The sequence below is a fragment of the Rhipicephalus sanguineus genome, chromosome 1 (assembly GCF_013339695.2).
Source record: "Rhipicephalus sanguineus isolate Rsan-2018 chromosome 1, BIME_Rsan_1.4, whole genome shotgun sequence".
Taxonomy (NCBI): Eukaryota; Metazoa; Arthropoda; class Arachnida; order Ixodida; family Ixodidae; genus Rhipicephalus; species Rhipicephalus sanguineus.
Genome location: NC_051176.1, coordinates 294,132,955 through 294,148,179, shown reverse-complemented (window position 1 = coordinate 294,148,179; position 15,225 = coordinate 294,132,955). Strand labels below are relative to the sequence as shown.

At 45.6% G+C, this 15,225-nt stretch overlaps 1 protein-coding gene across 3 annotated transcripts in view; it reads left to right on the top strand.

Annotated features, from left to right (window-relative positions):
* The window catches only part of LOC119379294 (U-scoloptoxin(11)-Sm5a), a 194,092-nt gene that overhangs the window by 166,627 nt on the left and 12,240 nt on the right, over positions 1–15,225 (top strand). For 2 of the 3 annotated variants that reach the window (XM_037648562.2, XM_049411929.1), the window contains one exon: positions 8,123–8,250. In XM_037648562.2, the coding sequence (XP_037504490.1) occupies positions 8,143–8,250 (108 nt within the window). In that variant the 5' untranslated portion in view covers positions 8,123–8,142. Of the gene's footprint in view, positions 1–8,122; positions 8,263–15,225 lie in introns of all 3 variants that reach the window. The other variant, XM_049411928.1, reaches the window with a different exon arrangement.

The following is a 15,225-nucleotide window of genomic DNA, read 5'->3' as shown; positions in this document are numbered from 1 at the left end:
ACAAGCCTTAACAACGACAGTGGCCGCTCATTTGGCGTACGCGACTGAACCATTCGTGTCTGAACGCGAGTTGCATACACCTCGTCTAAAAGCGATAGAGGAAGCTACTTTAAAACGTTTTGCGACATCTGGCGCGTTTTGTAATACCTCGTATTTGGAGGCGCACTTGAGGTAGTTGCACATAGCGCAGCAAAGACAGGGATCTTTAAGAGGATGCGAGGCTTGTTTAGTTGAATGGACGTTGAGTAAATAGGGTGCCTCCCCTGAAAATAAGCACGAGGTCTCTCCCCTGAGAAGCATGCGAGGCTGCCGACAAATATGTTACTAAGTGATCAGAGTGAATCAGGCCCGGAGTAGTACCTTGTCTTGGTAAAGTATTTAGCCTAACCATCGTTTCAGTATTACGATGCAAATGCTGGCCGTTGCCCGGGCAGCAGTTTCCAAAAGTGAGGAAGTACACTTATGGTGCAGGCCGAGCAAGGGTTAGCTCGTTTTGTAGATATCCTAGCTGTAAGTCATTTATTTACTGCTATAAATAAGGTGGAACAGGAACTGTGTAATAATCAGTGGTTAGCGTGCCCGGCTCCATAATATGGTTGCCACATTTAGAGCACGGTGGTGGCCAAAGTTGTTTTCATTTTTCTTTGCCAAACGGTATGGGTGGGCAAAACCGAGGATCAAGAGGTGGCATGGTGACACCAATATATTGGAAATAATGGTCGGATAAAGAGAGCCGACCCACTTTCTCCTAACCGCCGCTGTAACAGTAAAACCAGAAACATTGTAAAGCGGGCTTGTCCTCAAGATTGCTCTTAATGTGAGGAAGCCAGCTTTCGGAAGTGTTCTTTCGCAAGTGTATATATATATATATATATATATATATATATATATATATATATATATATATATATATATATATATATATATCTTTTAATGCGAAGCATTTCTTAGCGAAACCAAGACACTTTGAGCGTTTCAATCTACGTAATCTACGTATCTATCTATCTAGCCGCCTACGTCTGGGTGCTCTCGTGATCACCTCCTTAGCTTGGTGTAGACCAAATTTGGCATGTGAGGATAAGAGGCTTAGAATAACAGAGAGCTGAGCTAGTTAGTAAGTATCCATTCTAAAAAGACAGGGCGTGCAAGCATGGACAAAAGAAAGAAGTCAGGACTGTCTGGTCATGGCATGAATAGCGTGAAAATCCTGTCGCGCACGTCGTCAAACCCTTTCCTCCAGACACGTGTGGCACATATTCGTATACCACGGGCTACGGTAAGCGGTTTGAGCCACAGGTGACTTACAGTTTATATTTTTTTAGGAACGGCGAACAGCAGGAATCGAACCCAAGCATTCTGCGTGGCAGTCGCGTATTCTACCACAGAGCCATGCCACGTCTTGAAACTGCTTTGGAAAAAGACCCTATGCAGGCGTAATGTCGGTACAATTTCAATTGTGGTTGCTGTATTGGCTATCTAATTTTATAACAACGCAATAAGCATTACATATGTACTCCTATGATGCAGGCGTCATGCCGGGTTAACGTCAATTGTGGTTCCAGTGTTGGCTCCGCTTTTATGGAAGTGAAATAAACATTGTATTTTATTTCTATGATTCAGCAAGCTATATTCAAGCGTTGCTCGACCCCGGAGGAATATGCTAACGGAAGTTACGTGTGATATTCACATCATCTCACCATAATGTGCACTTCGTTTCGACTATACTGACGTATGTGCTTTAACGTGAGTGCTGACGTTACGCCAGGCCACAAGTTACCCTTTGAAACGCCAGTGTAGTCGACGTGTCTGGTAAGGCCACGATGTGCACAAAACTACTACGCTTACAAAAATACATCGGTCCACCTCGTAACGCTTGGCTCAAAGCCAAAAAATGCAGCATAGGCAACTACTCGCTGATTGGTTCGCATGAAACCTATTCCCGCAAGGCGTGGGATCGGGCGATTTTTTTTATTTACATATTCGGAAGAAATATTCTCGCTGAACCCGAAGCAATATTTGCAAATGAAGATACACACGATTACAAAAAAAAACTGATAATTTATTTACTAACGTTGTGGCTGTTGGACGGTACAACAGTTTCTTCTTGTGAAGAGTTTCCTCTTCCTCTGCCTTTGTGCTAAAGTTGATAAAGGTGCGAATGAAACCTAATTACAGTTGAACCAAGAGGGAAACAACAGTGAATCAAATGTTAAAGTGAATCGAAGTCAACCAAATGTGGATTAACAGTGAAGCCGTTATTAAAGAGAATTCACGGTGAATTGAAGACGAACCAAACGCGAATTAAGTCCCAGCATGTAGGACACGTGGTGATGTTTAGGCGACCGAAAGAGAACAAGTAGTAGGCAGTAACACTGCAGTCGGCTGAGAACGTCAAAGAAATCTAGTGAGTGTCACGTGAGAGCACAAGCTTTCGCCGGTGCTCTGCTTGACAATAACTAAAGAAAGTGCAAATTTCTCTCCGAAGGCTCTGTTCTTCACCTGTTGTCTTAGTCATTTTTAATGCTTAGAAAAGGACCAGCCTTCTCGCTTTCTTCTTTTATCTTCTGAATGGGGGGTTCTAAAGTCATAAAGCGTTGTATGCTTCCTGCTACCATTGTTCTGTCGTCTGCATATTGTAATGTGGTTACCTTTGTTCCAACAATTTTCACCCCTATATCCCAAACTTCAAGGTTGCAGCTTCTGAGCACATATTTTATATATGAGTTAAGTAAGTATGATGCAAGAATGCACTCTTGCCTGACTTCTTTGTGAACCTTATACTCAGGTTTCTGAACAAGATAATGAAAAGCTTAATTAATTAATCAATCGCTTGTTTGTTTGTTTGTTTCTTTCTTTCTTTCTTTCTTTCTTCCTTTCTTTCTTTCTTTCTTTGTTTGTTTCTTTGTTTGTTTGTTTGTTGGTTGGTCGGTCGGTCGGTCGGTCGGTCGGTCGGTTCGTTCGTTCGTTCGTTCGTTCGTTCGTTCGTTCGTTCGTTCGTTCGTTCGTTCGTTCGTTCGTTCGTTCGTTGTGATGACAAATAAACAAACCCAAAGAAACACGGATAAAGCGGCTGCTATAGGAAAGGACACAACAGCACCGTGTTACCGAGAGAGGAAGAACAATTATTGCACATAGCGCAGACCAAACATTATTAGTATCAGGCACGTAGCCAGGATATTTTTTCGGGGGGGGGGGGGGGGGCAAGGTTTAATTGTTCGAAAGAAAGACTTCCCATGGCAAAAAGAAAAAAAAGTTGCCCGGAAATATAGAATTTCGGGGGGGGGGGGGGAAGCCGGGCCCCCCGGGCCACCCCCACCCCCCCTGGCGTACGTGCCTGATTAGTATTATTATTATTTTATATGCATGCACAAACACTCAAGGACGCACAGGAAAATAGGGAGAGAGCAGGCTGATAACTGCCATTTAGAGGGGCCCAAGGCCTGCCTACTCTTTCCGGAGGAGGGAACAGATAGAGGAAATGAAAATAGATAAAAAAAAGCAGGATATGAAATAGGAAAGTAAAAAGTGACTAGGACTGAAAGAAGTGAAACACAAAAAAAAAAACGTGTGATGCAGGAAACAACAAACATCAAATTCTCATGAACGAAACTTATATCATGGCAGACTTGAAGTTAGGGTTCCACTTGAGTGAAAGTTTAATTTGGCCAAAGGTTGAGCAGTTCCTGAAGTCTGCCAGTACTGAGACCTAAATGTGTACTCTAAGTACTGAAGGCCATATATACGAATTATTTCTTCAACATATAACGAAGGTTCGTCGGCAAATACGATGATAACACTAGTGCGTGCGACAGGAACCATCACGAAGAAGAAAAAACAATAAGCTAGATTGCGACCCCCCCCCCCTTTATTTCTACTTACAACGCTACAATGTTTGGCTCAGACCAACGTTGGTGTTGTTCCACTGCTCGCTTGGCTGCTCTTGTTGCTGTACTATACAGCGAAGGAGGCACAAAGAATACCCCTAGGCGCCCTCCGCAAATGGCGCCGTGAAAACATCATACCTGAAACTGCGTGCGCATAAATTCTGAGACAGCCTTGTGCAACACACATATACTGAAGTAGCAGCACGAACATGGAAGACGCCAAGGGCAGAAACCAGATGGTGGGGAAAAAACAGTGCCGTTTCTTTCAGTTCTGCGATTTTCATTCACTGTTCTGTTTCCTTCCAGAGCAAAAAAAAAAACAAATAAATAAAATAAAGCCACCAGCGATGAGGCCCTTAAGGCAACTGTAGGCGACGGCCAAGGCTGAGAAGCGAGCAAAGAAAGCTGCCGCCATGGCATCCACGCCACTGGCACTCAAAATCTGTCAAGGGGGCAACGACAGAATGCCTTCTGACATTTCACTCACACGACGAGCGCTATTGATACGACCCAGACTGGAATTCGAGAAACGTCCATTATAGATGCGCAACGCGCCCACAAAAGAACAACCAAACGTGCTAGCTCATTTTTTTTTATTAGGCGTAATTCAGTGAAAGTCGCTCGAGCATGCAACAATTTCGTCTATCCAAAAAAAAAGCAAAGTTGTAGCACTGCTGTGTTCCTAACTCTGTCGTTTCTATCTAAGTTGTTGAATGTCTAGTACACCACTGGTTTCCTCCAGATATCCAAGCTGTCAGAAATGCATTTTCCACGTGCGCTAAAAGATGTTTTAGGGCCCCGTGCGCGTTATCACAGGAGGTATTATACTTTTTTCTGCCTACCTAACGACAGCCGGCATACTCTTCAGGCTCCAAGCTGCTATAGGGGCCGGAGTGGTACGACTCGATCTCGCCGCTAGCACTCTTTCTTATTTTTTTCTTATTGAGAAGGAGAACACGAAACTTCAGCAAGACAATGACGCAATATACTGTTACCGACGTACAGAGAAAAGAGCTAAAAGGTTGAATGGTGAGGACTTGAAGGAAGAGGGCAAAATACGCTACAAAAACACTTACGCAACAGAATAGGCAGTTTTAGGATAGCGTACGCAAAGCATTGCGTTAGCGTTTTACGCCACTGCGCATGCGTCGTACGCCATCATCTTGCGGGCCCCCGTTGAGTGACGGAAATAGCGGGCGACCGCAACGAACGCTATAGCTTTGCTTACGCTATTCTAAAAATGCCTAACGCTGCGCAGTTGCGCAGCCACAGCCACCAGCTTGAGCAACTTGAAGGACAGCATATATACTCATGATTGTTGTGAATGTTGGGGCCAAAGCCAAGAAATCATCATGAGGACTCCGGATTAAAACTTGGACCACCTGGGGTTCTTTAACATGCACCTAAATCTAAGCAAACGAGCGTTCTATACATTTTGTCCCCATCGAAATGAGGCCCCGGAATCGGAACCGCGCCCTCGAGTTTAGTAGCTCGACACCTTGCGTGCTAAGCTACCACGGCGGGTCAAGGACAGCATAGCAATCAAGCTAATTTGCCGGGATTCATTGCTTTCGAATATGCTTTACGAACTGGGACAAAAGCATACTCTGATGCATCAATCAGCCCAGTTAGGTGCACTCCTGCACACTCTGACTTTCGCATTCAAACATTTGTGGAACGACAGAAATGATCTCACTGACAAATGTGACACCGGTTTTTAGTTAGATTTGCTGCATTTAAAAGAAAAAAAAAAATGATATTCTAAAGTCCGCTGGCGGTATTCGGGTTTCATAAGCACGCAATATCTGTTCAATAATTAGTAAACACCCCAAAAGACAACTTACTGATCAAGTCCTAAAGGTTAGAATTCTTCGACAAAAGATAATACGCTGCGAAGTGCTACTAACAAACATTTCAATATAGACAAAATCAACGTCTCACATTAGACATTACAACATGTATAACTTCCGGCTTGCCTGATTTTAGTTAAAAGCTGCACACTCGAGGTACTGATGTAGTTCATAAGACATGTGGGATACGTCATCTACGTCAACGTTACAAAACATTGTCAGATACAGCTTACAGAATCGTGAAGTGCGCTTTTGGTGTGTAGTTGCTAAGCTTTTCTTTTCTTTTTTTATGCTCTATTCGTATTTTTCTATTTCTATTTTTCGCTATATTCATAATCAAACACACAGTCGAAAGAGTCACTAAATTTGTCTCAACTTTTCCCCATCTCTGCGCCCAGAAGTGCTATCACTCGCCCCGTGGTGCACAGCAAATGAGTTCAACATAAATGTGCTGTATGCATGCATAGATGTATTTTGAATAAACTTACGAAGGATCCTGGCCTAAATTCACAAATATTTTCTACACACAACGCAACGCGAATGCGTAGTGAACTACACTCACTATAATGATGAACTTATGCCGCTTCTTGAAGCAAGAACAACTGATGTTTGGGGTTCTCAAGCTTCACGTAAGCGAGGAGGAAAGCGGTATTATTAAGAAGTTCGCGATAATTCTGAGCACCTATATTTCTCGTTGAGCGTCTACATATCTCAATGCACAATTTATTTATTTCCTCTGTGTGTGTGTGTGTGTGTGTGTGTGTGTGTGTGTGTGTGTGTGTGTGTGTGTGTGTGTGTGTGTGTGTGTGCGCGTGTGTGCGTGCGTGCGTGCGTGCGTGCGTGTGTGTGTGTGTGTGTGTGTGTGTGTGTGTGTGTGTGTGTGTGTGTGTGTGTGTGTGTGTGTGTGTGTGTGTGTGTGTGTGTGTGTGTGTGTGTGTGTGTGTGTGTGTGTGTGTGTGTGTGTGTGTGTGTGTGTGTGTGTGTTCTCTCTATCTCTCTATAGCGAACGAGTCAGCCAAATTGCGATGCCGCAACCTGGAAGCATCCAGCTTGTAGATGAAGATGGTCTTGTAAGCTATGAGATCAAAAGATGAACGACGTGTCGGCACTGTCTTCGTCCTTCCCGATCGCGTTCCCTGAAAACGCGGCTGGCGCTCTTAGTAATCAAACAGCGCAGCCACAGTAACCTAAAGCAATGACACAAAAAATGAAACGCGAAGCGCATCCTCGAGATCCGTGGGATGTAATGAATGAATGCTAGGTGAATTAGGGGCTGTGCCACTTCTTTCTGGTGGTTTTTCCGTCCTTCTGCATTCTTTTCTCCTACCTTACTTACGTGTCGCCGCTGATCAATACACTACCTTAACAACGGACTTTCCACGGGATCATTTGTCTCTGCAATGGGACGCAAGAAGCGCTACTTACGTTGCAAGAGGGTGGAAAAACTAACGATGGAAGGAGCTTCCGTACTTTACCAAGCACTGTGGTAAAAAGAAGAGAAAGAACTAGTTAGGTAGTAAAATGTGTTTGAGAAACAAGCTTTGTTCTATGATGGCATGACGGCCGTGTGACGGCTGCATCCTTAATTAACGCACAAATTTCACCAACGAACGAAGATGGCGCCCGAGTCGGCCACCTGTCTCACGTTCCAGCCTAAATACGCTGACAACAAAGCTTTATTTCTTCTCTACTGGGTGTCGGGTAACGCGACTCGGGACTAGCCAAATTTTCGCTTTCTGACTGACTTCGCTGCACGTAATGAACGCGGAAGTTACGCAAGAAAGAACCGAAGAAGGCTGGTAACTTACTAGCCCAGCACAGACTCCAAATGCGTCATTACGAATGTTGTACAGAACGCTCGTTTACATGGTCAGGAGAGCTTGATTAGTGCACCCATGCCCGGGGCCTCTGTAGGCACCTTCTTGGAGCACATATATATAGTATAAACGGCATTTGCATTTTCGTTGAATACAGATACAGTGACTTTTCTTGACCGTGACGCGAAAACTAACGAGGATGCTTAAACAACTCATCGGGGTGACTGCTACGTACAATTCGAAACTTGGAATTTGGTGCTCTTTTCGAGAGCGGACACTGGCGCAGACACAGATAGAAGGAAAGGTGTGTACCTCAGCACACAAAGGTCCATAAATCTCGTCATGCAGGTATTGCGCAGCCACACAAAGTGGTGCTACCACGCGATAACGAGATGACGTAGAAGAAAACACACACATACACGCACGCACGCACACATTTAAACCGGGTTCTTTTCATCAGGGAAACAGGTACCAGTTCTTGTTCTGTTCGCATCATGCATTTTGTGTGCGGATGCGAATGCGATGAAGTGCAGAGCCAGCTGAAAGTTCTCCCTATTTCCCCATGACGCAGCCACAAGACTCTCAGCAGCAATGGACCGTGGCGGCCTGCCGTGCTGGGTGCTGCTTTGCGCCGTGTGCCTAGTGCAGGCGAGACCGCGCTTCTACGGCCTGGCTCCCATGAAGCCCAGGAGTCTCACGGTGAACATCTCAGTGAGCCGCTCGATTCTTCCCTGGTCAAGGGTTAGACGAAACTGCGCCTGCTCAGAGCTCACGTTAAGTAGCGAGACTGCTCTAAATAAGGCGGGAAGGATATTCGTAAGCTCATGCCGTCGACTTGAGCAAGAAAACGGCAAGTGCTCTTGAATTTCATTTTCAAACCCAAGTATGCTCAGCGCAAATCGGTTGCCGACGCCACGTCTCTCTATTTTCTACCCGTTTATATATTACGGTTGTCTGTTTCCACTTTAAATCATGGAGCCAAAATTACAGTAAGGAGGGCGGAAGACGCCGAGGCAAAGGTATGTGACGGTGTTTGCATGACTTTGAATTCCAGCAGTTGCTAGCTTGCGTGAAGATGTTAAGGTATATTCGATGGCATTTTGCAAATGCACATCTTTACACGTGGCAATATAACTATACTTAGTGTACTTAATTACTGCTTGGTGTAGGTGCCGTCGTGCACTACATACGCCGAAATTAAGGCATATCACTTGTCGCATTGTTTTCAGGCAAATATTTTATTCTGAGAAACAGGAAACAACCCGGGCAATACGAGGTCATGGTGATGATTAGGCCATCGAAGTTTCTCAAGGCATCGGCACCTTATTGCAACCTTGCCGCAACGAAAGGAACGTTTGTGCGCGTAACAGTAGCCGTTTCAATTTATTCCAGAATGCAAACTGGATGTACAGTTGCGAAGTGCCCACTAATCCACAATTCTTCCTTTTGTAAATTGGCGAAGTACCCACTACGTGTACGTATAAGGTGCCACGCGCACCCGTGTATCTGCACAATTTGTAATGGTGGGCAGCTTTAAACCACCCACTCGTTGCGCAATTCAGATTTTTTGACGCCTGGTGCGATCCTCCTATTCTGCCACGCAATATTACATGTATCATACCAATACTGGGCTGAGAGCGGTGATTGCGTCCGAACAGTAGTAGCAGCAAGAACTGGACAGGCGCAGACAGAAAAATCCTATCAATTTTTCCCTTTTTTCTTTTTAAATTTTACTGCGTATCAAAAATTTCCCTATTTTATTATTTTTTTTAATCACGTTTCCTTTTACCCTGCATAGGCCTTAGTTTTTCATTTACAATAACCGCCGGTTTCTTGGCCAATCCCCCGTAGTGGGTAAGAGCCAGTACAGAGGTGCAAGCAAGCAAGCGTTGCAGCGACAACAGGCTAGGCAGATCAAGCTCGTGCCTCGGGCAGTGCCGGCGATGTGGCTGCAGCGCTGGACATTCCTCTTCACTACACATGAGTTAAGGAGACTCCTCCCACTACATGACATTCTTATAGCGCTTTTTTTAGCGAAGCTGTTTCAAGGACTGGCGTGGCTCCGTGGAAGCACACTTGCCTGCCACGCAGAAGGCCGGCGTTAGATTCTCACCGGGACCGAATATTTTTATTATTTATTTATTTGCACCTATCTCGATTTCTCGCTCACGGACAACGCCGATTTTTCATTCACAACCAACGACACCGCCACCGCCGGAATTTCTGCGAAACGAGCTGTTTAAATTGCGTTAAATAGTAATAATTATTTGACTAATATACACGTACACCACTGCGTAGGACAGTTTTCAAGCAGATACCATTGTCAAGGTGGCACTTTTAGTGAATTGGTTATGCATGATGAAATAGTATTGCGCAAATGACGAAACAGACACAGAATAAGGGAATAAAACCCACGGTGCGCTATACTTACAACTGATTTATTGAGAGGAAAGGATACGTGTATTTATACATGAGATGAAGCAAGCTCAAATACGCTCGATAAATAATCGGAGCCATGAGACACATAATGGATGTGTCAGCATGCCTGCCCTGTGTTTATCTGACAGGGAAATGGATTACGTTGCGTCCAGTGCGCACTGACAGAGCGCACACCGCTTCATCTCATCTATAAATGTACATATCCTTTCCCGTTAATAAATCAGTTGCAAGTAGCGCACCGTGTGTCTTGGTATTTTCTTCTGCGCCCGTGTCGTCATTTGCGCAATGTATACTATTTCAGAGATACTAATGCCCGTGTATAGATCTTGCTCAGTCAATAAGTCAGTCAGCATAACATATACAAGTCGGATTCGTCAGATGAAGAATCTTAAAATAAAAAGGCATATTCCTAGCAGTCTTCAACTCTTTTTGTTCCCCTTTAAATAGCCGCTAAGTTCTCTGCGCAACACTTAAGTTTGCAGCCTCCCTACCTACATTCTAAGAAAAGGAAAAAAAAAGAGTAATTTTACTCTTTTTTGGTGACTTGCCACATATGTAACTCTCATCAAAGATACACATTAACTCTATTTGTAGATCAATATATTCTTCGGAGAGTAGTGGGAGGCTGGACTCTCGAAGACAGAGTTAACGTGTACCCTTATAAAGAGAGTTTTATATGTGGCAAGTTAGGCTCGCCAAAACGAGTAACATGTGGTGTTTTTTTTTTTCTTAGAGTGTAGAGCTTCAGATATGTTATACGTTGTATGACAACTTGCTGGGCAGACTGTCGGGATTGACGTGTATTACAGCCCGATGTCACACCGCGAGGTCACGGCGTGATCACCGATCCGCTCCTGTGACCGTAACGCTTCTTTCTTACGCGCGCTTACTAAGCTGTCACATTCAAAAAACGCCAAATTTTGCCCACTTCTGTCAGTATCGCTGGTCATCACAGTTCATCCAGACGATATCGAGCCCACGGTCTGCCACATGCATTCTCGTCGCATCTAATTAACACTAATTGGTGTGGTTTTACGTCCCGAAACCACGATATGATTATGAGAGACGGCGTAGTGGAGGGTTCCGGAAATTTAGACCACCTGGGGTTCTTTAACGTGCACCTAAATCTAAGCATACGGGCCTCTAGCCTTTTGCCTCCATCGAAATGCTGCCGCTGCGGCCGGGATTCGGTCCCGCGACCTTCGGGTCAGCAATCAAGCGCACCTATACCCGCCGCTAGACCACCGCGGCGAGTATAATCGCATCTAACAGGTTACTTATGAACCCCTTTGCGTTCTGAAGCATTCCGATATGAGCAATCGGTCAAGGTAAGAAATGTCAACCAATAGATGTTTTGTACTTGGACGGTCATGGGTAAAAGTCGAGGCGCGGAAAGTGGGCTGGGCGCAACTCCGAGACAGAAATGACTCAGCGACCGGCGGATCAACGTCTAAGTGGTTTATAATCGCCCCGATCAGCGGCCTCGCGCTGGCCACATGATGAATGAACGGGGTCACTATCTAGCAGCTGCTCTCCGAGAGAAGTGGGGCGTCGACTCGGAGCAGCTCGGCCTAAATCCATTTATAGACGTAAACACGCCTTGCAAATATATGTAGCGTGGCGTAGGAAAACGCTTCTTACTTCAAAGATAATTGAAGCGCCTTGCATTAAATGTATATATATATACATAGAGAGAGAGAGAGATTCAGGTTGTGTAGAATTCGCTTCACAGCAGTGAATTCATTCCCGCGAGAAAGGCATCGCTATTTTCGTGGTTGCGTTTCCGAAAGCGTCATATCGGGTAAACGCGTGGCCAGTGTGTCTCCAACTGCTACAGTGTACACATGCCTGAGCTAGACAGCGTTTTAATCGGTAAATGTTTAGTATCGGTGCAGCGGTCACTTCGATTTTCTGTCGGCGGCGTGCGCCTCGTGTCACTTCCACTGCAGGAGTGCGCCACTGCTCCTCGCATTTTTAGGAGAGTAAGGAAAAGTTATGTACTGGAACCCTTTTGTCGTTTTATTGATGCGAAAGAGGATGGCCGGTAAGCCCCTACTAAATTATACATATTCATCTCAATTTTGGCTCTCTGCTTTCAAACAGAACAATTATTGCAGCCTTGTACTAATGCTCCATTTCCTCTAGAAGTCAATGCTGAAGAAATTGATGTTAATGGAAATCTTGCAACAGGACTTCCTCAAAACTTTAAGTTTTCTTTTTTTCAATAAAATCTTGTGCGATTGAGACCGATATTATGCTCTATGCGGTCGACTGGACTTACTCTGATTATTCTTAAATGAACAATTAGCAGGGCAACGCGAGAAGACACGGACAAAGAAAGTTAAGTATACGCCGGACTGCTTTCTTTGCCGATGCGGGCCTTTTCGCGTTGCCCTGCTAAGCGTTCCAGAATGCACCAACTGGCCCAAATAAAAGCGTTGCTGCATTTTTAAAGCTTAGGTTTGAGCTTATTCCATAAATAATAATGGTGTCACACGGTCCCTTTTAATCGCGATCGGGCACGATCTGGATCGAATTTCTCGATCGTGATTGGCTTCTTTCACGCAAGCTACAGAACGGAGCCAATCACTGTTTAAAATTTCGATCCCAATGGGGCTTAATCCCGATTAGCAAAGTACCGTGTGACACCCGCATAATGTCACGAATACACAATGTGTGATAGAAAGGAACGCTGCCTTAATATTTGTAGTGTTAAGGCGCAGCTGCATGAGAGTGGATAGTTAGCTAACTATAGACAAGCTAAACTAGCTAAACTATAGGCAAGCAAAATGTCAAATATTGGTGTTAGAACATAAGCTTGACCTAAGCGGCTAGCTAGGTTTCATCAGCAGGTACAAGGCTGGCTAGCTACCCTTGTACTTGCTGACAACCGTGGCCGGAAGTGTGCTAATGAAACACGATTTCACTGCCCAAACAAGCACCTTGAAAAAAACTTGTTCTTGTGCTGTTGTGACGTAAGCTAGCTGTAATAAAAAAAATAATAATAAAAAGAGAAAAAGGTGGGGGACCAGTTAGCGTTGACATCTTGTTGTGTTCCTTTGAAACATAGTCGGTGCGCCAAAGTAAATGGTGTTGCACAAAAGCGACTTGGAAGTAACAAAGGTATTGCGAGCTGTTTGTTTCGTGCACTGTACCACAGCGGTAATCTAGAGGTGTACAACATTCGCCTAATATGCAGGGGAAATACACAGATCGAATCCCAGTGCCGCCGCGAAGCCACCAGTTCCTTTCTATCGGTTAGTTCGCCCTCTCGCAGATGCGACACACCAGCGCCTCCTTTATCTTTCAGGCGCTGGACGATGCCCAAGGTTGCTTCTTTCTCTCCAATGCAACAACACGGAATCAGTAGTCATCAGCGCGTCAAAGAAGATTTGGAAGACGTCGGAATGATCGTTTACGGCAACATTACAAAAAAAAATAATTGGCAACGACCAGTCATCTAGCCGCACAATGCGGACACTGTGGCTGTAAACCTTTGTACAATAGAGCGAAAGCGCTATCCAAGACCACGAGTATTAACTGGTGTTATGATCGGCCTGCCTGGCTTGGCGCCGCTTTGACGCATGAGACGTTGCGGCTAAGACTACCCTGATTTCTTCCGGGTCAGGGGTTCCAGAGATGCCCCAAGAGCGGCGACAACACGAAGGTCGTTCGTCTAATATTCTCAGGTTGTCTGCGCCCCTCGTAAAACCCTTTGGGCACGCCTGACCGACTGACAGATTAGGAAGAGTTGTTGGCCGTCGAGGCGGCTTGCTTTGTCGTCAAGGTGCCCCGGACAAAGGACCCAGCGTCTGGGAACCGTCTGCGGATGCATTTCCCACGTTCTCCGTGGCGCCTTGTTGCCGCTGTTTCCACAATTCGTGCTCTGCCTCGCGCATACCCATCATTGCAACAGACTACGAAATTGACTTCCACGTAAGATTCAACGTCTTCGTGCTGTGCCGTGTGTGCGCGGTGGGCAGTGTTTTTCCCTCGCCATGGGACGAACTGGATGTGCCTCTTTCTTCTTTCGTGGGTTGGGAAGGAGGCGGCGTTTCACCTTTCCCTTTTGGGGACGGAGGTGAAGATGGAAATTTTCATTGGACTGTCTTGGCCTCCATTGCTTTTTCCTACAGGGAACCCTGGGAAGGCCAGCACATAAAATACGAGCGCCGATGCGCTCCCGACGAGCTCTCACAAGTTCTCTCAAGCTCTCACGAGCTCCGAGAGCTTCCATGATGCTAACCCCATCATGTAGCAACACGCTACCTGTAAATAAACGTTACTGTTAACAGCTCCGGGCTCCTCTCCTCGACATCTCCCCGGGACTCTGGCTGGCTCCGGTCCTATGGGCAGACCCCTGATTACATCAACTGGATGGCAGCGGTGTGATGCTGCTGACAACTGGAACACATCAACTGTTTAGCAGCAACGGGATGACCCATGCTTGACTCGGGCCTCAACGATATGGTGAGTGCTTGACTTTCTTTGAGTTTTGCCAGGTTTTAGCTTTTGAAGTTTTCTAAATCTGTGTGTAATCTTCTGTGCGTATAGGCTTCGTTGTACCGCTACCATACGTCACAGCTATTCACCATTTTAGCTTTCATGTTCTAAAACTGGCAGTGTTTTACCGTACGTCTAGGCTTCGCTTGTTCGCTACCTAACGTCACGGCGGGTAGAAAGTCCTCACTCGTGAAGACCATGGAGTTGGTAAAGAAGCTAGAGAGACCAGACCTCTTACTACTGTGTGAAGAGCTGGGAATTAAGGTTGGGAGAGAAGAGAGAGAGCCGCAACTGATTAGGGCAATTCAGGAATGCGGTGCGGAGGATGACGAAATTGAGGAGTGCTGGGAAGAAGTAGAAAAAAGGCAAAAAGAGGCCGAGAGAACCAAAAAGTGGGCCGAGGAAAACGAAAAAAGGGCCGCGGAAGTACGTAGGAGGGTGTCTGTAAAGGCGGTAGACCTTTTGCAGCCGTTCGAAGTCGGCTTGGACATCGCACTTTTTCTTGTGAATTTTGAGCGGGCATGCGAGGATGCCGGAATCCCCCTCGAAAGTTGGCCACGAGAATTGCTAACACTTCTCCCGCGCGAAGCCGCCGCTGTGATAACTAGACTCAGCAGAAAGGACGCTGAAGCGTATGACAAGGTCAAAGAGGCGCTGTGTAGCAATCGTCGCTTGTCACCAAAAGCATTCCGACAGCGTTTTAGGCATACGCGCAAAGCTAGGGAATCAGAC